This window comes from Peromyscus maniculatus, chromosome 3 (assembly GCF_049852395.1).
Source record: "Peromyscus maniculatus bairdii isolate BWxNUB_F1_BW_parent chromosome 3, HU_Pman_BW_mat_3.1, whole genome shotgun sequence".
Taxonomy (NCBI): domain Eukaryota; kingdom Metazoa; phylum Chordata; class Mammalia; order Rodentia; family Cricetidae; genus Peromyscus; species Peromyscus maniculatus.
The window spans coordinates 150,208,010-150,233,391 of record NC_134854.1 but is presented as its reverse complement, the minus strand read 5'-3'; the positions used below and the strand labels follow the sequence as shown (position 1 = coordinate 150,233,391).

The following is a 25,382-nucleotide window of genomic DNA, read 5'->3' as shown; positions in this document are numbered from 1 at the left end:
GTGTGAGCCCAGAGGACAGCCTCTCTGAGTGGAGGGCTCCTCCCTTTAGCATTCCTGCCGCTCAGCTTCTGCTCCAGCTTGCAATTCCAGAGACAGTGCTCTGTGAAGGTCACAGCTGGGCCATTCCTCCTGCATTCAGAGGCTTGTGATGGGCCTCTTTGTAAATTCTACCCACAGTGCCCACCTTGCTAGACTTCCAGGGACAAGTCCCCATGTGACTTTCTTCTCGCACGTCCTAAGCCCTCCATAACTTATCTTTAGCTCCAGTCGTCTCCTCTGGAGTCCCTGAAATCTGAGGAAATTTGAAGACATACCGAGGTCTGGCGGCTGCCTTGGCCATTGTACGTACACATACTGGCGCATAGCCCTGAGCCTTGGATGGGTTCAGAATTTGTCAAGGGATCCTACATGTGGCCAAGGCGATAATTTCTCCCGAGCACGCATGTCATGGTGCAAGTGCCATGATTTTCCCCGAGCATGTACATCTTGGTTGACATGTCCGTAAGGCAGTGACGGACAGGCCACCAGACACCTGGCTGAGATTAGAGTGAATAGCCTGGTACTTCTTGCCTAGTTTTTCAGAGTTCACAGACCATCTGTCTAAGGTGGCTGGTCAGTGAGATAGGAACCTTACCAGAATCTCTGAGCCATAGAAGCATAAGTTGCTGCGGGATGGGATAGAGCAGCAGATTCCAAGCTGTTCTGGAAACTATATGTGTACCTCAGGGGCATGAGAGCAGTGGCTGGTGGCCCTTATACGTGGCCTCCCTCCTGTTTCAATGCCAACAGCTCTGCCTTCTGAGCCTAACAGACCAGTCTCCTATGTGACAATGCCCATTGGCTGCTGCTTTATTTGTCCAGCCTCTCTGTCCTACTGATAAGGACACCAGGGGACACTGTCTTAGGATGATATCCTGACCTTGGTGCTTGTGTGAGTGTGTGTGTGTGTGTGTGTGTGTGTGTGTGTGTGTGTGTGTGTGTGTGTGTGTGTGTGTGGCTGGTGTCTGTTCTGGAGGAACACTACTCTTCTGGGGAAGGGCTGATTTGGGCCCTTTCTCAAGGCTGCCTGGAGGACTGGGTCTGTATTTGGCCAGCAGAGGGCACTCTAACCGAGGCTTGGCCATTATCAGCCTCGGCTCAGTGAACCACAAGGGAGAAACCTAGGCAAGGGGTGAGATGCAGAGTCATAGTGTGGAGCGGTGTCATGGTCTGCAGGTACGTTGCCTGCCCATTGACCTGGCCCCTGGACTTACGTAGCAGCACTGATCTGCTCTAACTTTGGGCTCTAAGCATTTGCAATCCTGTGCCTGGTCCTCCGGTTCATTATCTTTGGCTACAATTTCTGCAGACAAAGGCCAGGAAGAAGTGGACAGAGGTGGACCAGGCCTGGTCAGTGTCCTTCTAGGGCAGTCCTCTAAAAATCTGTGTGATGGGTCTCAGGAAACCCCAATGAGCCAGAAGCTTGAGTGATGGGTAACCCCTGCCTGGTCCCAGCAGCAACTCCTCTGGGTTCACTACAAGGGAAAAGCAAAGAAGGGCTCTGTAGCGCCCCTGGGCTCCCTAGTCTAGCATCAAGGAGACCAAGGAGCCACTGGGGAATTTTGGAGAGATGATGGACCTGTGTAGAAATAAAAATGAGCATCTTTAATGGGGTACCTGCATCTACTTGTACAAGGCCCGCGATTTGTATGTGTGACCAACTACTGCAGGAGGCTGAGGTGGTTTCATTTTATGAACCACTGAGGCTCAGAGATGAAATAATTGGCCCTAGATCATGTGGTCCAGCTCATCAGTGGCAGAATCAAGAAGGCTCTCCCCTGGGAGGCTGGCGACTTTCCTCCCAGCATGTGAGGCTGTAGCTGGAAGCCTCCAGTCCCCCTGGGAGGGGAGTGGAACATAGTCTGGAGAAACCCTACACTGGGAGTCCCCTCAAGCCAGGTGACATTAGCCTTCTACGCATTTCCTCCCCACAGGCCTCTGTGTGGGGTAATGCACTTGGGAATGCCAAGGGCCAAAGCCAGGAGCTGTGGCTGCTGGTTTAGGTGGGAGACCTATGTATAGTCTCTTTGGGTCTCAGTTCTCTGATCCGGGAAGTGTGGAGAGTACTCTGTCCACCTGGCTTGGGGCTGGGGTGAGGATCCATTAGAAAGAAGCATCAGAAATGCTGAGACCACAGAATCAGATAAAGCCAGCTCGCACCGACCTAAGAGGCATGTGTGTGCACCGGGCGCCCTGTGTGGGCCATGTGCTCTCCTGTGCATCCCTGGCTCTTGTGTGGGCAATGTGAGAAGAGGAAGTGGGCCTCATTCTGCAGATGAAGTTGAAGGACAAAGAAGGTAAGCAGTGGGTCAAGGTCATGTAGAGCCAGAGCCAGACTGGGACCCCAGGGTCTGACTGTTCAGCCCCTTCTCTTCTTGGGATGCCAGTTTACAGCGCTGGGGTGGGAGGGGCAGAGCAGGGCAGCGGGATGCCTAGGTCCTTCTAGAAGGGCAGCACCACAGCTTCCACTATTGGAAGGAAGCAGGAGTACACATGAGGGAAGAACCAGCTCAGCCTCTGAGGACTCCTCCCGGCTCCTCTCCCAGGGTCCCTTGATTGGAGCAAATGATGGCACTGATGCTCCCTTCTTGGGTGGAGGCTAGAGGAGGGGCGTGTAGGGAGAGGCATTGAGAGTAGAGTGCAGCTTTGCCCATCCTCAGGAAGATGGGCACCTCTTCCTGGAAGCATGCTTGTACATACATGGAAGGACGTCAGGTACATGCATGCATATGTGCATAGGCAGCTTAATCACACACATGTGCACACACTCCCTATCACGTACACACAGACACATGCAGCCAGTCCGATGTTTACAAACCCAGCAGGCTGTGCTGTGCACACAGGGCACAGGCTACATACCTGATCCAACACTCAGGTCAAGTTGTTCAAAGCTCTCTGGGGAATGAGACCAACAGTGTGGTTCATCCTTGGTTGGAAAGGGAAAGGGAGGGGGAAAGGGTGGGGCAGGGCCGGGCATGTATGTGCGAAGCATCAGCTACTTTCCCCAAGACCAGTGTCCGAGACGTCGGCTGACGGGAGACATCCCCTGCTCCACTTACCTGAAGACAGGCCACCCCGATGCCCACTGCGCCCATGAGCAGCAGGTGGTCAGCCAGGAACTGCTCCAGCTTGGCCATGCAGCCCCCCTGCAAAGTGGAAGTGGGTTACTCAGGCCTTAGCCCAGCAGCAGGCAGGGGGAGGGGGAGATGAGTGGCTGTCATCTTGTGTGCAGCTGAGACGGCGGGAAGCCAGCCTTGAAATTCCTCCTGGCCATTTGGAGAGCCTCAGGGGCCAGGCCACGGTGTCTGAGACTTCCAGGAGGACCCGTTAGTTCTCAGTCCTCTGTCAGACCTTGGAGTGCCCCAGGCTCTGTGATCTCAGGCCAAAGCTTATGTTTTACTTTTCCACCGCTGCCCGCTGAGCTGGACTTGCCGGGGGTCCCCCTCTAGCCCCTGGGTGACCTCAGCACTTACCTCTACCTTGTAGATGTTGGAGGGGTGGGCCCGCTGGCCACAGCGCATCACCACTGTCTTGCAGCAGCTGTCGGGCACCAGGCGCCCCTGGGCTTCCTGAGACAAGATGTACGTGCTGTGCTGCCAGTCGGCTGAGCTGTTACTGCCGCAGCATTTGAACTGAGAGGAGGAGACGAAGCCGGGGTGAGAGGGGTCTGTGTGGCACTCCCGCCCCTGTGGTCCAGGGCCACTATTCAGGCTTTATAGTCCCTCTTTCCTCTGTGATTTTCCCTTTGGAGAAGGATGGGGTTTCTCTGGGACCTTTCTCTGCAGGACACCCATTGGCTACCTTGTGCCAAGCATTCTAGGGGCAGGGATTATCTGTGAGATTGGGGGGCAGACAGATCTAGGGCTCTCACAATTGTGAAGTTGGGTGCCATGAGGGTGTACAGCCAGGATCCAGGGCAGGGGGAAATCACGAGGGAGATGTTCCCTGCTCATCCAGGAAGTAGTAGGACTTGGGGATAAGGACTTAACTTGCCAGAGGTTTCAGGATGCCTGTTTAGGTTTTGAAGTCCAGAACCCCAAGACTCGAGGGACATAGAGTGTGTTCCAGAGGCCAGGCAGGACACAGGCAAGTCAGCACTGACCACAGAGGCTGGTGTGAATGCCAAGTACAACCCAGCGGGTCTGCACTTTACCACATTCAGAGTGACTCAAAGAACAAATGTTGGTCATTTGTCCCCTCTGTAAGTCAGGACACTGAGGTCCTATGACCGTGCACAGGTACATGAGTTGTATTGAGTCTGTCTCCTGGGTGTGGGTGCAGGGACATTTGATTCTAATGGTAGCCACCCAAATGCCAGGAGTGGTGCTGGGGACCTGGCTCTTCGCTTACCATTTCCTGTCCTTCAGAGGGGCGCAGAGGAGGAAGGGGAAGTGGATTGTCTGGGATCAGCACAAACCTCTAAGTGTGAACAGAGAGCCTGCACATAACTGCACACTAAACACACTCACAGCACGAGAGAGCACCCGTAGGGCATGCACAATGTGACAACAAGACGGGAGCATACACACGACAAAGCAGCACACGTACAGAGAACATGAACACTACATAGTATCACACCCAGAGCACATACAGAGTAAGTGTGATAAGAGCATGACCACCGCTTATGACAGCACACACAAAGCAACCACTGGGGTGGACTGTGCTGAGAGTCACATGCAGTCGTACACTCTGTGTGTGTGTGTGTGTGTGTGTGTGTGTGTGTGTGTGTGTGTGTGTGTGTGTGTGCTGGTGCCCCTGAGCTGCTACATCACTTATAAGATGGGGGGAAATAGCCTCTGTGGTGGAATGTGTAAGGATGGACAGAGCAGCGGGTGCTTGGAGAGCACTCAGCATCTGCGCAGAGCCAGCAGATACCGAAGCGCAACTGTCACCACCCTCCCTGTGTGAGGGGTGGTCCGTGTGCATGTGTGTCATTTATATACATGTGGCCCAGACGTGGCCCTGGCTCTGATCCGCCTCTGTCTCAGGCTCAGTCCTTCCTGCCTGGATGCTGGCTGGGACACTCACTGCCCTAGCTTGGGGGGAGGCCTGTGTTACACATACTGATGCCCTGGTCAGTGGCAGGCTTTACGTTAAGCTGAACCCGTCCCTGTGTTTGCCCACCTCCCACTTAGGCAAGCCTTGCCCTCCTGCAGGCGGCCTCCAGCCCCACCCCCCTACTTTCTAGTCTGAGGTGCCCAGGAAAAACTGCTTGGTATTGTCACCTTTTGTCCACAGTTCCATGAGTGAGACACCCCAGTCAAGGCTCCTGCCGCACCTGTTGTCTCACACAGCTCCTTCCACGTGGGATCCAGCAGGTGCATGCTGCTTGCAACAGGTGACCAACAGTGTGGGTTGCCCTGTCCCAGCTCGTGGGCTAAGCATGTGGGGCATGACTGCATGTGTCCTGTGTACCGATGTGTATACACATGCCCCTGGCCATTGTCTCTGGGATCTGCTGAGTGTTCTTGCAAACAAGATTTTTCTTGTCCCTCGTGGCTCACAACCAGAAAATTATTTCTTGCTCTGAGCCACAGTGGCCTGACATAGAACTGGGGCTTTGGTGTCCATCTTTCAGAGGGAAGATGGAATTAGTCGGTAGACAGGAGGAGCTGAGAGCAGCTTTCTGCTCCAGTAGATCCAAACTGGAAGGCAGCAGGGACGCGGTTTGGACAGAGTGGAAGGAGTACAGGGGAGGCCAGGGTTCACTGAGTACCCTCCATGCTGTCAGGGGACACGTCTAGAGGTGATCACCACTGCTGCATCCCTCCACTACGTGGCTCAGGTTAGGGATGTGCAGCAGGAGCTCAGAGAGGGTGAGTAAATTGTCCTGGGGTCACACAGACGGGGAGAGACAGAGGCAAGATGTAAACCTGCGTCTCTCCGTGGGGCTTACGTCCTGCTGCAGCCGGTCCATGGAGGCTGTGATCTCTGCGGCCCTCGGCTGCCCATAGCGTTCGGTCAGGGTGCTGTTCAGGTGCTGCTTCAGTTCGTCACTCAGCTGAGGAGGGGCGCATGAAGGAGTGTCAGCAGACGCCCCCCCTCCCCCCGACCCCCGCAACCTTCCTCTATTCCTCTAGGACCCAGGCATCTCTGAATCCCCCCCAGCTGGCCTCAGGACACCTAAGGACTCAGGCAGTGTTGAGCTGACAGGAAGACAGGTGTGAAGGGCAGAGCTGACAGCCGGCCTGAGGCTGACACAGCTCATGCTGTGTCACGTGGGAGCTGATTTCCACTTGCTGTGGACTTGGACTTTGATTACAAGATGAGGTTCAATATGGGGGCACTTGTGACCCCCGGGCAACTGTATGCACACTGGCTTCAAATGGCCTGCTTGATGGGGCACACGGTCTATTCCAGCCCAGCGTCACCCTGTCCTTGCCTTCAGATCCTGAACCGGCAGCCGTATGCATGGGAAGAGAGAGATTCTGATTCTGACTCTCACCCAGCTTGGTAGGCAGTGCCTGCTCTGGTCTTTTCTGGTCAGTCTGCCATTTGACACTTTCTGATCCCTTCCCTGTCTTAGCAAGTGGGTTCCTTGTTTCGGGATCCCTGGAGGGGAGAAGGATGAACTACCTCCCTGAGAAACTCTCATCCAGGTTCCCCCATGGAACCCAGCAGTACCAACAGAGGCAGAGAGATCTACTGGATCTGGGACAGGAAACTGGGGTGCAGAAGAGTGTTAGCCCAGGAAACAGAACTACCTATCTAGACATCTGCCTCAGCCACCAGGGCAGCATGAACCCCAGCATCTTGCGGTGACTCCCTCGGGGCAGCAACAGAAAGCTACAACAGAACCTGGTACTTACCCTTTGGTAGTACACATGCGCCAGGACCCCTGCCACCAGCTCCACGAGGAAGATGACCAGCAACAGGCAGAAATACTAGGAGCAAAGAGAGCAATGGTCACCCTGGGAACCAGCGCTCCCCTGTAACAAAAGTCTCTGCAAAAGAGTGGGAGGTGGCAGGGATACCTGCCAGGACTCCTATCACCCCACCCCCTCTTTCTACCCACATCTGGACATCACAACCCCTGCTGGCTGCCACCACCAAGTTTCTCACTCATCCCTCTGCTCACTGGTCTACAGATGGCCCAAGAATCCAACTGCCCATCCAGACTTGAGTGGATACTGACTGGATGCCAAATGCCAGGCCCTGTGGATAAGATACTACGTGCTCATGAGGGAGCGCGGGGGGGGGGGGGGGAGCAGAGAGGGGGGGCAATATGAAGTTACTAGAGTGCTGTATTGTCAGCATTTCTGTGGGGTAACCCTAGAGGCTCCTGATGTGGTGGGGAGTCAGAGCAGGCTCTGTGGAGGTGGTGGCACCTGAGGTACCTCTCTGAGATGGGTACAGAGGCACTTGCCAGGCAGAGAATGGGAGAACCACATTCCAGGCAGGAGAAAAGCACCAACCCAGGAAGTGCAGGGCATTTGAATTTGGACAATGGCAAGCTGGAAAGGAGAGGCAGGCTGGGCCCAGGAGCTAAGGCTCTGGAGAAGGCAAAGACAGAAGTCCCTGGATGGTGATTTGAGTGATATATTCCAGCCTTGATACCTGCTTTCCATTCTTCATAGCTTTCTCCCGGACTTTTGGCGCCCTCGCCATGCCTGTCTCCCCCAGGCTCCCTGGTGCCAGCCCTGAGCTTCAGATACCTGTTTGTGTACTTCTCTCCTGGCTCCCACCCAGCTGTTTACTGCTAGCAACACTCCTGAGCCTTGTCAGAGCCAACAGGTCAGGCCCATGTGGTCTGGGAGAGGGATGGGGACATGGAGGGAAAGCAGACCACAGGCACCCAAGGGACAAGGGACAGAGGAGAGGGTGGAGAGAACAGAGTGAAGGGGAGAGAGAGGAGAACCATTAAGAAGAACATCTCTCCTCTCCCTGGAGCCCCTTCTAGCTGCAACAGGGCAGCAGCCAATGTGTATTGGGATGACAGGGCTTGGGGAGGTCACCTATGGGTGCCACTTGAGATGCCAGGCTCATGAACTAGGGAAAGGCGTGTGAGCAGGAGGAGGCAGTTGTCATGGGCCTCAGGAGGGCAACACAGAGTCTGTAGACCTTTCCTAACCTTGAGTCTGGACCACTAGATGAGGGAGACTACATGGCTAGGGCTTGAGAAACACAAGGGGGTGGGATTTCTTTCAACTCCTAGGGAAAGCACCCGGGCAAAGCTGCCCTTTAAATTAATACACAGCTCTCAGTAAGGTAATTGCATCCACTTTTTTTTTTCAGCACTGTGACAGGCCATCATTGGTGACCAGGAAACGTTGCTAGCCTCTGTAGTTGGGGGTTTAGCCATGCAGCCTGAGGAAGAGAGGATAAAAGATGTTCCTGATCACCCTTCCTTTTTTCTCCTATGCTGTCATAGAAAAGGACACACAGTCTGACATCCAAGCTCTGTCTGTTCCTCTCTCAAGCCCCATGCACCTCATCACTCCATGGCTGAGGATATGGGGAAGACAGAGTGGGGTGCTGTGAGGGGTACAGGCTAAGGGGCACATACTCAATGATCCCATCAGCTGTGGGCTTTGTCTGGAGCTCTGTCCCTGTCTCTCTGTCTAAACAGGGCTTTCCAGACTCTGGGTGTCAGGCTCAGGACCAGGAATATGGCAAGGGGTGAAGGCTTTCCAGCACACATTCCTCATCCCTAGGACTCTTTAACCTGTTTGGGAAGGGATTTAGAGTAAGCTGAGGTGTCTAAGAGGTCTGTGATGCCTGCTTCTGCTCTCAGGAATGAGTCTGATGACATGGAGAAAGCTGGTAACCAGCCTGGCATCTGGGACAAGCCCAGATTCTTGTGCTCACTGGGACTGACTGGATGGGCACCATTGCACCAAACACACTCAGACAAAGGTGGTGTGGTTCAATAAGAGCTGTGCAGGAGGGATGCTGTGGTCCTCATATGTAGGATACAGGCTTTGGGGTAGTCTGTGGTAGTCCTGACCTTGGGGTTGGGTTTTTGTTTCCTTGCCAGTGGCAATGGTGGTGGCATCACTTACGCTGCCCACCCTGACTGGTTGGAGAAGACTGGACTGTCCAGAGCTCTGACCTGCTTCCTCCCAGAGCACAGCCAAGGGTAGGCTTAAGGTAAGCAGCACTTATCCGGCAGTATCAGGGACCAACAGTCTAGATCAGTAGAGGACAGTCCTGGAACTACCTAGCCCATCACACAGTGTGGCTGCACTGTAACCCACTTAGGAGATTGTCCCACCACCTCACAGTCCTCAGGGCCCCAGGGCTCCTCTCTAATATGTCTGCGCTTTTGGTTGGATTGAAGTTGTCCTGCATTCCTCTTACCCAGATGTAGTACTGAGGGCAGCCTTTGTCCTGCCACACAGGACCTATAGGCAGGGACTACTGGTCAACCCAGGCCTCTTGCATGCATATCAGCATGTCCTCTAAGACATCAGGGAGGAGGTGATGGAGTGCCTGTCCCTGAACAGCGGGATTGGGCTTCTGGCAGCTAGGAGAACATATCTTGCCACTTGCTTTCCTGTCAGCTGTGAGTCACTCATAGACACCAGTCCTGAGGAGGTGGCCATTTCATAGTGCTTCCATGGGGAAACCACTGCTGTTGTAGCTCCTGAAAACAGGTGGGGAAGGGGGAGGAGAGAGACATGAAACCATGTCGCATCTCTGGACTCCATGTCAGGTAGCACACACTACCACTGGGACTGTTCAGAGGATCCCATAGGTTATTTGACACGTTGGGTTGTTCTGCAGAAGTGGTACATTTGTAGTGTGTAGAATGCCCAATGGAGCAAGAAGTGATACTCTAGCATGAGCAGGTGTCTCGTGAATTAAGGGTCGATGGAACCTGGTGCTCTGAGGGAACTGATGTGGCCACAGGTGACAGTTCAGGCAGCAGTTCTTACCGCAAGAGGGTTGCAGGTGTGTGACTCACCTGGGCGGGGGAGGCCCTGAGTCACAGCTTCCCGTGACAGCTCCCAGGAGGCAGGCGAAGGTCTCAGAGGATCCTGCAGCTCTGAGCATGGGACTCATTGGTCCCAGAAGGCTGCTGGATTTGTGACAGGAGAGCCATGAGCCCTAATGAATGTCTCACTCATTTCACTCGGCTCTTGCAGATGCTCAGCCCCTCTGCATGCGTCAGAGAAGCCCTGCTTGCAAACCTGCGCAGTTCCCGCACCAGGCCATCTGTCTGGCCTTCAAGCGTGTGCCCTCACCAATCTCACGGGCAGTGCCTACATGTCCTTCATTCCCCAGTTCAGCCCCGGCTCTACGATGCCAGCCCCTGAAGATATCCGTAGCATCACTTGCATAACATCTGCCTGACTCAGCCTTGCCTGCTTGGTCCTCTTCTCTGGACTCAGTTGCTTCTGATTCCTGCTGCCTCTGGTCCGCTGCTCTTTTGCTGTGGGTGGGCCTTCGCTTGACTCAGCTGTACTCATGGCTGTCTCCATAGCTTCAGCTGCAGCTATCTGTCCCATCTCACTAGAGTAACTGTGAGCTTCTGGGGAGAAGAACCACATCTTGGAGTTCCCTGGCTCTTTCCACAATGCCTGGTAGGGTTGGATATGTGCTCGGGGAAATAACCCTATGCTGGAGGAGGCGTGTGAGACAGCAGGAGCCAGCAGCAAGGTCAGCCCCATGCTGGCGAAAACAGTTTAATTTTCTATCTGGAAGGCGACACAGCTGCTACCTCAGTTCAGGTTACTCAGTGGTTCACTCAATCTGGAAAGGCTTTGCTCCAGGGGTCAGTTGGCAAATCCTAGAGACATTATTCTGTTATCACAGCCAGGACAGAAGATGCTATGGACTTCCAGAAGACAGAACCAGGATACTGCTGACTATCTTTGAGACATGGGACAGTTCCCGCTGCACAAAACTACCCAGCCGACATGCCAATGAGTCAGAGGTTGGGAAAGCCTGAGACACACTCCCCTTCAGGCTTTCAGGCTGATGCTGAGCCCTGATTTGCATAGGTGTCCCTAGGCACTCTGGGATGCACAGAGGAAGACTGGAGAAAGTTACTCACTTGCCAAGAAGTCAGAGATGGAACCCAGAAACATAAGCATTAGAGGGATTTGATTCTGCCTGTCTGGAAGGACACATCTGCACATGAAACTAGTCAGCTTGACCTAAGCAAGGGTCAGGAGGCTGGAGTGGTGCCCTAGTGTTGTGTAACTACCTCCTTTAAACTGAAGCATTTTCTCATGGTGCAGAGAAGTTACAAGATTCATGGCCTCTGCCCAAGGTTACATAAGCAGGAAACAACCGCTGGAGAGGGGGACCTTTGGGTGGAGCTGTCTGCAAGCTGTCCAGGGAGTACCAGGGACTCTGCCTCCTCTGTGCTGGGGTGGGCTTTTCAGTCAGAAAGCTGCTTTTTAGTCAACCATGCTCCTGTAAGGAGAGCCGACCAACTCACTGGTTCACTAAGCTGGACTTGAGTGGAATCGTTTCTTAGTCTGTTGTTGGTACCCTATGTAGGGTGACTAGACATGTGTTCGCATCTCCCAGAAAAAACCATTTAACCCCTGGGAAACTCTACTCTCTGAAGCAGTGGGTCCTTCTGCTTGCTCTTGGTGACCTGGGGAGAGGTGTATTGCCATAGGGATTTCATAGGAGTGGCGTTTGCCTGGGTTCTGGGGACCCAAACTCTGGTCCTCACACTCACACAGCCTTTATTTCTTGGAGCAATCTACCCAGCCCCCTTGATAGCTCATTCATGGAACAGCTTTAACTAGAAACAAAGTTGGATCCTTTCTAAAATGACAGATCTACAAGGAATCTGGGATTGCACAGTATTCTCTGAAACAAACCAGCATATTTTATAATGAGAGGCTCTGCAGGAAATCTACAGAAATATGTGTCCCTGGGACATTAGGGCAATTAATTAGAAACAGTCTTCGGCTGGACTGGCCCGGCACTAGGGCGAGCTGAGTGCCAGGTAATTTCTAGGTCAGATTCGCAGGGGCAAATGACACAGGGAAGCAGTTCAGCGTCTATTTTGCCATCTTGGTGGTCAGTTTTAAGAACCTGGTAAAATTGGCCTTTCGGACATTCTCTGTTGCATGCACTCTGCCACAAAGAAGGAAGCCGTGCCAAAGCGCCCCTCTCCTGTTCCTGTCACCCTCGCCATTCTGCACAGGAGAGTAAAACAAGAACAGTTTGCAAGGCTGGCCACTCGGCCACTAGGTAGCCATTAAGGTGCTGGTCCGGGAGGGCTGGGACAGCTGGAGATGCCAGGCTATCTTCAGAATAGTCTGGAAGAAAGAGCAGCATCAAGACATGGCCAGAGTTAAGTGGCAGTGGGAAGGGCCCCACAGAAAATCCCAGCAGCTGAGTATGGGGAGATTATAGCAGCCGAGGGAGGGAGGGAGGGTCAGGGACTTCAGACCAAGCCAAACCGGAAACGTCAGGGCCAGCTGTTTAAGCAGCAACCGACCTCGGGGCGAATTATTTTCTGACAATTACCCACCAGCTGGAGGCATTTGGCTATTTGCAGAAGAGAGAGGATGTGGACTTGGGAGCGTCAAGTCATTCCTCTAACAAGATGTCACTGTTGGGAGGTCGAAGGTGACCTCTAGTCCTCCTGGAGCCAGTCCAGTACTCACAGACTGGGCCATCGGACCACAGCCTAGCCTTGCTGGATGCTGGGCCTCAGCCATCCCACCTGGAGGCGCGGGGTTGTGCCAGGAGGTGGCTAGCTCTCGCAGTCAGACTGCCGGGGGGACTGGGCATAGACGGCACCAGGGCTGGCATGGAGATAGCTGGCTGACAGCTTGTAGGGAGACCGAGACGCAGCAGGGAGGGGGCTGGTAAGCCCCGGGGAGGAAGGAGGTGTTCCAGAAACACGTGGAGGAAGTGTGACAGAGGTCATCCAGAGTGCAAGACTAACTGCTGGGGCCAGAGAGGATCACCTTGCATGTGTTGGGGCAGCATGGAAGCAAAACATAGTTCCTGTGAGACCAGCCAAAGACAGATGTCTACCAGCTTTCATTCGGGGGCTTCCTAGGGTTCCATCCCAATGGGCTGAGTGACAACAGGATCCAGAATGGGCACAGGGCCTACAGCTGGCTGCAGGGAGAGGAGCAGGCTCCCATGGGGACCACATAGCCCAGGGAACCCAGAGGATGCTATTGCTAATAGACTCATGCATGAGGACCTGACTAATCACTGATACGATGAGCCCCTGGAATGGCCTGCCTTTCCCATTTTTTTATAGGCTAATGGGGAGATGGAGTAGCATGTACCACCTGTGCACCGGTAGAACATGATAAAGGCATGGCAAAGATGGTGGCCAGGGCCCACAATGGGGCCACAGTGTGGTCTCTAGTGGTGAAAATTGCTGTGGGATGGTCTGTATGGCAAATGTGTTGCTCTGATTGGTCAATAAATAAAGTACTGATTGGCCAGTGGCTAGGCAGGAAGTATAGATGGGACTAACAGAGAGGAGAAAATAAAGAACAGGGAGGCAGAAGGAGTCACTGCCAGCCACTGCCAGGACAAGCAGCATGTGAAGATGCTCGTAAGCCACAAGCCACATGGCAAGGTATAGATTTATGGAAATGGATTAATTTAAGCTATAAGAACAAATAGCAAGAAGCCTGCCACGGCCATACAGTTTGTAAGCAATATAAGTCTCTGTGTTTACTTGGATGGGTCTGAGTGGCTGTGGGACTGGCGGGTGACAAAGATTTGTCCTGACTGTGGGCCAGGCAGGAAAACTCTAGCTACAGAGAATTCTAGGACAAGACTAATGATGGGGAAAGCGGAAATGAGGAGGAGAAATTTGTACCAATAACAAGAGAGGGGAGACCTTAGGCTCCAGGGAACAGATAGCCTGTGTTCCTTCGGAGAGGAACCCTTTCAGTACAGGGTCCTGTATTCCCCACTAGACTTCAAACCAATAGCAGGGTCACAGTCCTTTTTCTTGTCCCCTCACTATGTCCAGAGAGAAGGAAAGTCTGGAACAAATGTGCTGCAAATACCTGTTGATCTGATGGCTCAGCCTCAACCCTTCCATGGATAATGAAGTTTGGAGCTGCAGAAGTTTGGAGGTGAGGGGTGATGGAGGAAGGTAACTGGCTGTAAAACCAAACCAAACCAAACCCCCAAAACTGCTTCTATAGAACACGATGCTGGAAGTGGCAATGATCGGGTACAGAGAAAGGTGGTCCTTATTTGGGAGGTAATGGTACAGAAGGTGGCCTGGCTTGGGAGTCCAGTCCTAGCTTGCCTCTGTGATAAGATGCCGTGTGACTGGGGTGAAGTTCCCACCCTTTGGTGTTGTGGACTATTTAATGATGTAAAAGATAGATTACATTTGTTTATGCTTCATAATATTACTTTAACTGTGTAAAGGTGTGTTACATTCGTTTCTGCTGCCTTTGTGAATGATGTAAAGACTTGTTACATTTGTTTTTGCTACACTTGTTTAATTACGTAAAGACATGTTGCATTTGTTTCACCTTGCCTGCCTAAGGTTACTAAACTGAAAGGCCAATAGTTAGGCAGGAGAGGGATAGGCGGGGCTGGTGGGCTGAGAGAATAAGTAGGAAGAGAAATCTAGGCTTGATTGAGAAGAGAGGAGAGAATGAGGGAGAAAAAAAGGGAGATGCCCAGGGCCAGCCAGGCAGCCACCAGCCAGCAGACATAGTGCAGGACATAAAGAAAGGTAAAAAGCCCGAAAGCAAAACACAGATAAAGAGAAACAAGTTAAGTTATAAGAGCTAGCAAGAAATGAGCCTAAGCTAGGCTAAGCATTCATAACTAATAAGAAGTCTCCATGTGTTTATTTGGGAGCTGGTTGGTGGCCCAAAAGCAAAAGCCCGGTACACTTTGAATCTTGCATTAAATGCAAGCTGAGGTGGAAAGGGTGTGTTTGTGCAGCATGCTCACAAAGCATGCCAGGAAGAGTCTGATAGGGCCTCCTTCCTCTCTTGTACATCCTACTGTTGTACATAGCTTTCCACAGCAGCTCCAGCTCCTCTCTGATGAGTAGGTCTTGTGTCCTTGCTTTGGGACCAGTCTGTCCTTGGGACGTCACATTCTCTACTCTGGTGGGTTGAATGAGGTACATAAGCTTGTCGAAACTAGAGAGGCGGAGGCTGCTGGCTGCAGATGGAAAGCCATATATTTTAGTCAGCTTCATGAGTTATTATAGGAGGTTCCAGTCCCAAGACCTCTAGCTTCAGAGTGTTACATTTCAACTGATTGAAGTATCACTTAAACCTGTGTTGTTTAGGGCACTGACCACCAACAGTCATCATGAAGGCTTTCCCACAGTCAAGTCCAGGACTTGGAATGAAGGAGACGTAGCCAAATGTCTGCTGCCACCTCTCCTGGTCCCAAGGCAGAGGGAACCTCAGCCCCAAGGCCTGTTGCCATGATTCTGACCTCGAGAGGAAGGCAATCTTTCTCTCTTGTGTAGCTATTTCCTCCAAATTGAAGCCTTCCCTCCTAAAGGGGTGAGCTGACTCATAAGAGTCCGGAAGCTCAGGGAACTTACAGGGATCAGAAGACTCGAAAAGATTCACAATGTCGTTCCCCAAGGTTATAAAAATAGTATTTGCGAGGGAGAGGAGGCTCTTCAGGGAGCTGCCTTCGAGTTACGGGGAGCTCAGACACACAGCTATTTCCAGTTGGCATCCATACTGGGATGGGTCCTTCAGTGAAGCAGCAGCTCCCTGAGGGTCGCCTGTGTTCCTGTAAGTACCTGAGATTCTTGTAACAGTAACAGTAAGTTACTGGGGTCCAACTACTGCTTCCACAAGGTAGACTTGCGTGAGTTTATTTCTTTGGTGCCTCATTGGTGCACATTTGGAATGAATAGATTCTTGTGTCTCTAGGAAAAGTAACACAACACCTCTGTTTGTGCCTGCTTCCCAGGGTGGGTGTGCAAAGACTCAGTGGCTTGGATAGAGCCAAGTGGGGGAGGGGTGCGGTTCTGTAAATGACCTCTTCTCTCCACTGTCCACCTCTTCCCGGCTGTTCTGATACCTTCCCTGGGGTGCTTTCTGCAGCCTGGCTTACGGGCTCAGTAATGAGTGCCGGGCACCCAAAGAGGGGAGCTATCTTTCAGGTTGGCAGGCATGAGGATGTATGCAGGGATGTGCACCACTGCTGTCCATGCTTCCAAAGCTGAGCTGCAGCAGTGGTGCATGGAGATATGGTTAGGTACAAGAGGGTTTCTTGCAGGGTCCGGCCAAAGGCCTAGAGGAGGTGGCAAGAACCTGGCTACAGACAAGGTCTAGTCACATCCAAGGGCTTTCTTACACACCAGAAGTAAGGCAGAAGTTAGGTAGAAGTAAACAACACTCCTGGGTTGATGCATACTTGGCTGGGAGGGACTTGAAGGTGTCTAATACCCATCCATAAACTGTATGTTTCAGAACCTTGCCTGGGTGACAGTGTGGGTCAGTACTGGGAACAGAGTTCTTGGCATCTTAGGAGACCAATTTGTCATAAAAGCTGTCCTCTAGGCAGTCTTATAGGTCAGAGGGAAGCCATTGACACCCGACTCTTCACACCACTGTCATCAGCTCCTCCTGCTTCCTTCCTTCTTTCATGGTTCACACAACCATCTGTCCAACCATCCACCCACCTTTTAGACCAAGTTCTCCAGCCTCCTCAAGTACAGTCTAACCGTCCCTTGTTCTAGATGGCCTTCCCAGAAGGGGACCAGAGTCCATAGATGGTTGTACAGGAAAGATGTGGACACTGTAAAGCCAGTGCCCTGCTCTTGGAGGTACTCCTTATGCTACTTTGAGCTTCAGGGGTCCAGACAGCAGCTTTGTCGTCTTGGGACGAGAGACTAGGGCCCAGCAGCTGTTAGACATGTGTGTTTGATGTGTCTGCTTCCTCACAGATCTGTATCAGACCCTCTGTAGATGCCTGCCTGCTTCCATGAGCATCCCACACCGTACTAGTGATTTCTCTGGCTCTGTGTCACTGTTCAGTGAGGACAGGAAAAGTGTGTGTGTGTGTGTGTGTGTGTGTGTGTGTGTGTGGTGTGTGTGTGTGTGTGTGTGTGTGTGTGTGTGTATGCTCATGTGCACACCCTATACAAACATGACTGCTGAGATTCACATCTGCACCAGCAGGCTCACAAGCACCACAGCCCAGAGCCTCCTCTCTCTGTGTTTCTGCTCTGCCTATTGTAGAAGCAATGGCTAAAGTAGACCAAGGATAGATGGGGACAAGTAGAGCACCCAGAGTCACCCCCTTCCTGGCTCACTATCCTTTCAAGCATTGAACTCTGGCTTGTTTAACCAAGAAGTTAACATCAGTGCTTTATTGAACTAACATAAGCAGATTTAAAGCCCAGCTTTGGCTTAAAGAGATGGATAAGTTGCTTTAGAAGTGTTCTGTTTTCTGCAGATGACTGCCTTGCCTTTATTCATCTCCCCCGCCCCCACCCCATCCTAACTTCCTTGTGAAATCTTGAATCAGATGAAGGCGGCAGGAAGCCCCAAAGGAGAAACACAGAGCGGCCAGCTCTACACAAAGTGGTCCCAGAAGAGAAAAGGGAAAAGATGAAAGACAGGCATTGGAATGATGGGCACCCAAGGCGGACGGCAGTGGGTAGGAGTGGCATTGAACATTCCCAGGAAACGCCTCACGAGGGGCTAGCCTACTTGCACCGAGGCTTGCTATTCCTCCCTCCTGCACCCTTTGTCCTGGCATCTCTGCCACCCCTAAAAGTCACTTTCCTAAGAAGCAGACACTCCTTGGGGACAGGAATAGCTCATCCTCTCGGACGCTGAGGCAGTAATCAGCTTGGCATGAGAACTCTGCAGAGGGGGAAAGGGATGGATTTTAAATTATTCACACCAGGTCTTCTATTTTAGCTAAGACTACAAGAGAGAGACAGATAATTCAGGCCATCTGAGCTGAAAGCTGATGACCAGGACCCATGCCATCCAGATCAAAGGAGGGGCCTATATTTAGAATTTGGAATGTGGGCCCCACAAACTTCTATCTTCAGCCAAATGAAGGAGAGCGTGATGGATGGCACAGACTAAACCGGGTCTTTGTCAGGAGCTTTTTTTATTTTTAGGGAGGGGATGGATGAAAAAAGTAAGTTCTAGAACCCAGTTTCTGAAAACCAGGGACCCAGAATCACAGTGCTTCCGTCTGGGCTTCTGAGGCTTTGTTAGCCGGGAGGACAAAGTCTAGAATTCAGGGCAGATGTATCTGGGCTGGGGCTCAAAAGCAGTTTTTACGCAGCTTGTCCACCTTGCTTGCAACCTCCAGCCTGGATGAGTCACCCAGCTTCTCCTAGCCACCGTAGTAACCCCATTTTTACAGGGGAGACGGTGTGAGGGTAATGAGGGAGAATAAGGTCCAGGGAAGCCACGTTATGTAAAGATCATAAAAACATGGCTCCAATCAACACATCATAGCGAAACTCCTTTGAGAAGGGACCTAAATTAGCAGTTATTTTTAGGGCCACCATTCCCAGCGTGCCCACAGCCTGGGTGAGGCCACATCCTCCATAGACGCCATAACGGGAAGATGTTTGGAGGGTACCAGGACCAGCCCCCACAGCCTAGCTGTGACTCCCTACGTTGTCTTGCTCTGCCCTCTACTCAGCCAGAGTAGTCCTCTGTGCACTTGAAGTCAGTGACCTAGAAGTCCCTAAGGATCAGATCCTATTGCTAAGGCTCTAGTTCCCAACAGAACTGGAGAGTATTTCCCTGATCATCAGCACACATGCCCCAAAGAGCAGACCTTGCAATGATTGCGTAGGGACCGAGTCAACAGAGCTGGCTCTTTTGGGCTCACTAAGAAAGGCCCCCAACTGAAACGCGCTCAGATTGCAATGAGGAAAACCTCACAGCGGCCTGCTGGGATGAGCCCTCCTCTTCTGAAGCCCCAGCGCACTTCCCTATCAGCCCCTTCCTATAGACATTACTCTCCATGACTTTCCTAGCCAGAGACACTTGCCTGGACCCAGAAAGTCTGGTGAATTCATAAGCTCCAGGGCCTTACCTACTGCACAGACATGCTATCTTCTCCACCCATGTGCCTCCTAGAAGGTCTCAAGCTCATGTCCTTCTCATGACTCAGGACCTCTGGTCTCTTTCCAAATGAAATGCAAAGAATGAGGGTCATTTCTGGGGTCCTGTCTCTGGCAGCTCGTTCCCTGATTCATTCCAAAGTGGAGGTGCTAGCCATGTGGTCAGTGCTGCTGGGTTGCCACAGAGAGCATGCGCCTTGGTAAGGAAGGGTGGCTCTGTAATGTGTGGGTGGGTGATCCTTGAAGGGGGCTCCTACATCCCACCTTAGGTGGGACTCTGATAAAGCTTCAGAATATGCTGAAAAAGAAGGTTCAGAATGTGTGTGTAAGCGTACGTGCATGTGAGAGTACGTGTGTGTGTGTGTGCATACATGTATACACACACATGCAGTCATAGGTGGACAGATAGCCTGTCACATTTTGTATCTCTGATCTGAAAGCATATCTGGAGATTATGTTCTTCTGTTTAGCTTTCTGGGCAGATTCTAGACCTGACTGTAGAACCATTAGGCTTAGGGGAAGTAGAGAGGGGTCCTGCGTGCTGGGTTCCCTGTCACTCCACGTCTCCAGGCCTAGCTCCTCAGCTGTAAAGGAGAGTGAATCTTGCCTCTCTGGAGATAGATGTACCAGGTCAGAGTACAGGAAATGGACCATTTGCCTCTGCCTATAGGTGTGCGTTGTATTTTTTCACTGCCTCAACTCCTCAATTGTGAGCACTCCAGTACCTAGTGACCAGGTGGATCAGACAGATAGGATTGGGCCCTGCCGTAAATTTCTCTTCCCAACTTCTCCACTCTGACCTGCTGACATTCAAAGGCACCAACGACATCCCTCTGGCCTTTCTTTGTGTGTCCCACCCCTCCCTGACAGGTTGATTGCTTCCTGTCTCCTACCTGCTCGGCTGAGCCTGTTCCCTTCATGCCCCTCCCAGTGACCCCTCTCTAGGCAGGTCACTTCACCTGTACCTGCTCCCCAGCTCCTGTCAAGTGCACATCATGAGTCTGAGTGTGTGGGCGTGTAAGGCCTGAGTGAGTTAGCACGCGCCAGCGCTGGGAACAGTGCAGATGGCCGTGCCTTCGCAGGGTTGGTGGAGTGTGAGGAGCAGCAGGCGGTGCTCAGTGAACAGTGGCCATCTGTGTCGTCAGCAAGCTGTGCCCAGTCAGCAGAGGCTGTTTCCCCAGGCTGCTGGGGACACCTCACCCCCTGAGATGGACGGCTGAGTCAGAAGCTGGGTCCTCAGGGGACAGTGTCTGCATTCCTTCTTAGTGTGACAAAAGGGAGCCCTGGTCTCCCCAGCAGAAGGCTCCTCTTCTGTTTCTTGTTCCCTGAGACGCCCTCTAAGGCAGAGTCCATAGTAGGAAGGAAGGAAGGAAGGAAGGAAGGAAGGGAGGGAGGGAGGGAGGGAGGAAGGAAGGAAGGAAGGAAGGAAGGAAGGAAGGAAGGAAGGAAGGAAGGAAGGAAGGGGGTACAGGGCTTAGCATCCTGTTTTCCCGGGACAGGTCCCACGGGCCAGGGCAGCAGCTCACCTAGATCTCCAGGCCTCTCCGAGCCCAGCAAGACACAGACCCAGGGACTGAGTCTGCAAAGGAAAGAGGTCTTTCTCTAAACCTGATCCCATCCCCATGAGACTCTGTCTCCATGAGGTCTGTGTTATTCAAATCTTAGATGGTATTTTAATAAAAAACCCAGAGCCAGATGTCAGGGTGAAAGCTGAAAGATCAGAGAAGCAGAACAGCCAACCACTAGTTCTTACCTCTATGAAATCCTCAGCCTAAAGAGAGTGAGTTCCTGTTTCCTCACGCCTTATATACCTTTCTCTGCCCTGCCATATTACTTCTGGGATTAAAGGCGCGTGCGTGCGTGCGTGCGTGCGTGCGTGCGTGCGTGCGTGTGTGTGTGTGTGTGTGTGTGTGTGTGTGTGTGTGTGTTTCCCAAGCAAAGGTATGAGATCTCAAGTGCTGGGATTAAAGGTGTGTGACTTCACTGCCTGACCTCTATGTCTAATCTAGTGGCTGGCTCTGTCCTCTGATCCTCGGGCAAGTTTATTAGGGTACATAGTACATCACGACAGGTCTGGTCTGTGAAGCACAGGACAAGTCTCTGCTTGAGTTCTTAGCTACAACTCAGTGTCTTCTTCCTGCTGAAATGGTCAGATCTGGGACATACCAAAGACTCTCATGGACCTGAGGTGGCCAACTCTTCACGATCTGTTGGAGACAGAGTTGGCCCTCTGCATCCATGAGGTCAACCAGCCTTGGGTGGCATGTGAGGGAGACTGGGCTGCTGTGGTGTGTCTGTACTTAGTGTGTACAGAATGTCACCTTTAGCCCTTAACAATAAGACACAATTATTTATGTGGCATTTGCATGGTGTTTGGTATTATAAGTAGCTAAAGATGATTTTAAAGAGATGTATAGACTATATGGGAATACTGCACCATAATGTATAAGGCACTTGAGCATCCCCCAGCTCTAGCTGTGTGTGTGTGTGTGTGTGTGTGTGTGTGTGTGTGCGCGCGCGCGCGCGTAGGACAGGGTGTGGGGGCTTTTCCCAGGACCCATTTCTATGGGCTTCAAGAGATGACCCTGCTTTTGCCAGGCTGCATGAGAGATAGCCAGGCAAGCCGTGGCTGCCTCCCAGCACCTCCACCTCCCTGCTGGAAAGAGACTCAGAGTACACACCCTGAAGGTTGATCCCCCATGGAACTTTACCCTATATATCACCATGTACCCTGCCAGCACCCTGGCTCCAGGCTCTCCCTCGGAGCAAAATGAAAGAATTCTTCAAAATGGGAGCACCATCCAGCTGGGCCTGCACAGAGCGGCTTTTATATCCAGGCCAAAAACTAGGTCGCTGCTTTGAAAGCTGCTTCAGGGGCCAGGCCTCAGGCTCCCCACAGCAGCCCCTGCCTCCCACTCCCAAGGACAAGTGTAAGACGGAGCTGCACAGTATACAGTGGATATTGGGAGGTGGGGTACAGAGTGGATACAGGGAGCTCAAGAGCCCTGTGGGGCTTCTTCCCGTTGCCTGCTTCCTTTCAGGCTCACCCTAATTTCTCTTTGAAATCTGGATCTATTTTTTTTTTTTCAACTTAGGTTTCCTTGCAAAGCCCAGACATTTGTCAGTTTTCTCTGTTTCTTCTCTTTTGGACATCAGACTTGGTCCTCTGAGGTGGGTACAGAGAGACCTCTAGGTTATGGGAAGTAGCCACAGACAAGGGTACTGGGTGTTAGGGGTGGTCTCAGCCTCAGACTCTGTGCGGATTTCTCCTTGGCCTTTTTCCTGACCCTGAGCAGCTGCTGTGGGTCTCCCCCAAACCCTCAGGAAAAAGTGTCATAGAGTCCATGGTGCCTACAAGTGCCAGCCATGAAATACTCTCTACAAATGACCAAATCAGTTAAGCCTGATCAGGCATTTCCATGGCACTATCTGCTAGGCGTGCATGTTAAATAACATACAGGGGCATAGCAAAAAAACCCCAAAAACCTAAAAATCTGTCGAATGAAGCATTGGAGCTTTCAACAAATCCAGAGGTAGGAAGAGACTTCAGAGACAAATCAACACATGGGCTAATTAAACGAACTTAAAAAGAGACACCACTGTGTGGGTCGGCTGGGGGAAGTCAGAAGCCACCTCATTATTCCTGACATTAAGGACTGGCTATTGATTGCATTTAGCTGTGATGAAGGACCCTTAGGTGTGAGAGACGTATGCTGGAACACAGATGATGCAGTGTCTGGGGCTGCTTCACAAGAGGGTGTAGGACATGGGCAGGGTGGGTGTGCACCCGATGAAGGCGACCATGAGAGGACAAGGTGAACTCTGGGTGATGGGACATAGAGGGTCACCATAGCCCTGTTTTCAATCTTGACATCTCTGTGAAAATTGCCTGCTAAAGTCTGGAAGGGAAAGGAGGAAGAGATGGGAGTGTGGGGGAGAAAGGGGATGGGGAGGGAAAGGTGGAGAAAGGGGGCAAGATGGAGGAGGAAGGAGGGACAGAAGAAGGAAGAGGAGAAAGGGAAGAAGATTTGGGGGGAAGAGGAGGAGAAGTAAAAGGGAGGAAGAGAAATAGAAGAGAGGAAGGGAAAGGAGAAGGGGAGGAAGAAGAGGAAGAGGAAGAAGGAAGACCCTAGAAAATGCCATGGGAATTGCTAAGGCTGACCTCCTGGCTTAGGTCCTACATACCTGGAAAGCAAGGCCACCACAGTCCCCATAGCAGCCACCCTGCTCTGGCTCCCCAGGATCCCAAGTGCCCTGCTTCGGCTGGTAAGCCCAACCTGGGGGACATGTGTGATGCTTCCCTGCCCCCACAGAGCACAGGCCTACACTCACTCTCCATGCGAGAGTCCTCACTGTGGAGAGACAGTCTCCACAGAGGAACAGAGGGACACTCACCGTGGAGAGACAGCTCTTCTGCTCCCGGATGATGGCCCCGAAGCCCAGGAAGCCAGTTGTCATGACAAGAGCACCAGCGAAGATGAGGATGTAGGCAGAGGCAGCGAATGTGCTGGAGGCCAAAATGCTGAGGTAGCCGCTCTTCTCCACCAGTGTCCAGATACCCACGGCCATGACAGCTGCCCCACCTACCTGCAGAGACACAAGGGAGATCAGGTGGCACCTGAGGCTTTGCCAGCTGCCACCTGTCTAGTGCCCACTGGGCACCAGACCCTTTTCAGTCACCTCGTCAATTAGTTTTCCAAAGGACCTAAAGGAAGAATTTCTCTGTTAGTTTATAAACGAGCAAATGGAGGCTTCAGGTGTCCGGTGGACTTGCCAGGCCACACACACACCCCAGATGCAGAGAGATCTCGAATCTAAGTCTGAGTTCAAATCTATGCCCCTTACTGACTAGCGGTAAAGACCCTTTGCCTTCCCCATGCCATTCTGGGTGGTCTTTTCCCCTGAGTGCTCCTTGGTCTCTCAAATTTTCCCAGTGGGCCTTTTATGCTGGTCCATGCTCACATTTGGACAGTGGGGGAAAGAAACAGGCTCACCAAGGAAAGGTGCCCTGCCTGAGGCCTTGCTTCTAGGAGGGACAGATGCAGGAGGGATGGAGAGCTGGGATGTGTCCGCAGTGCCTGCTCCCTGGAAAGGTGTCCGTGTTCCTCACACTCTTACACAGGATCGGGAGGGAGCTGAGTTTCCTTCTTTGCTAACTGGCATACTCTGGTTGATCCTGAGATGGGCCCAGATAGGAATCTGCTCACTTGCCGGTCCGAGAGCTGCTTCTGAGGAGGGGTGTCATGGACACAGCCACGAGGTCAGCCTCCAGGGATTATGAGGCCGAAGAACCATTTTGGTGGGTGTGATGCTTAAATAGAATGCATGTATGCACCACACGTGTATTCCAGGTGCCACACATGGAATATGAAGACCATTTGAGCAGGACTCACAGACTTCTGAACAGTTTTGCCTCTGGATCCTGGGGAAGTCAACTTCTCCCTGCCCCTAGTTTCCAGGTCTCCATTTCAAAATGGACTCTTTACTCCAGATGGACAGTGGAGGCTTCCTTAGAGGTCTTAGCATGGCTAAAGCTAGAGAAGCCTGCTCTTGTCCCACTCCATCTCTGCCCACACCTTGAATGCTCATCCCTGTAAAAGGTTCCACGCTGCACCACAGTGGCTCTGTGGTCACTTCCCCACTCTCCGTTCTGTGCAGTCACAGGCCTCAGTGGAACAATGCTTGGGGGTTCTTCTTAGCAATTAACACACACCAGGCGCCTACATCATGCGATTGGCATGTACTCTGCCAATTTCTTGTCTAAATATTACAGCCATCCTGGGAGGGTGGGGAAGGCTGTGTTACCTCTGTGTAGCAGATGAGGGAAGAAACTGAGGCTTGCAGAGAACAGCAGCGTGCCCAGGATGACACCATTAGTTTCAGAACTGATTCAGGGCCAGGTCTTTTGAGGACAGAGGCAGGACTGTCCTTGGATCCCACGGAGTGGGTGTGCCTGCTCCTCCGCTTCTGCTGTTCAAATGGATGACTCCTTCCAAGCACTCTTTTATCTCCACTGGTACCTCCAAGTGAGAGAAGCCAGCAGAAGGGCACCACAGAGGCCCACAGCCGCGCTGCTAAATGGAACTGGAGAGGCTAACATTCCCTCCATTGTGTGATGCGTGGTTTCCCCACTCCGTCTTTACCTCTCTAAACTTAGGGTGTATCTCTTGATGAATGGCACCTTACACTGTACTGGGAAACACTTTTTCTTCCTGGAATAAAGAAAGCAACGACAGCCTACAAATGTCAGGAATCCCAGGGCACAATTGACTTTTAGAGTCCCTGTGAGGGGAGGTAATGGAGGCCCCACACAAATTCTGTGAACATGGGTTCTCTGAGTCTGGGTTGATGTAAC

General features: G+C 52.2%; 1 protein-coding gene across 3 annotated transcripts in view; it reads right to left on the bottom strand.

Moving 5' to 3' along the window:
- Tspan11 (tetraspanin 11) overlaps positions 1-25,382 on the bottom strand; it is a 69,099-nt gene that overhangs the window by 8,229 nt on the left and 35,488 nt on the right. For 2 of the 3 annotated variants that reach the window (XM_006987868.4, XM_076568033.1), the window contains 5 exons: positions 23,423-23,614; positions 6,849-6,923; positions 5,936-6,040; positions 3,513-3,671; positions 3,099-3,185 (listed from right to left, as the gene is read on the bottom strand). In XM_006987868.4, the coding sequence (XP_006987930.1) occupies positions 3,099-3,185; positions 3,513-3,671; positions 5,936-6,040; positions 6,849-6,923; positions 23,423-23,614 (618 nt within the window). Of the gene's footprint in view, positions 1-2,898; positions 2,935-3,098; positions 3,186-3,512; positions 3,672-5,935; positions 6,041-6,848; positions 6,924-23,422; positions 23,615-25,382 lie in introns of all 3 variants that reach the window. The other variant, XM_016006397.3, reaches the window with a different exon arrangement.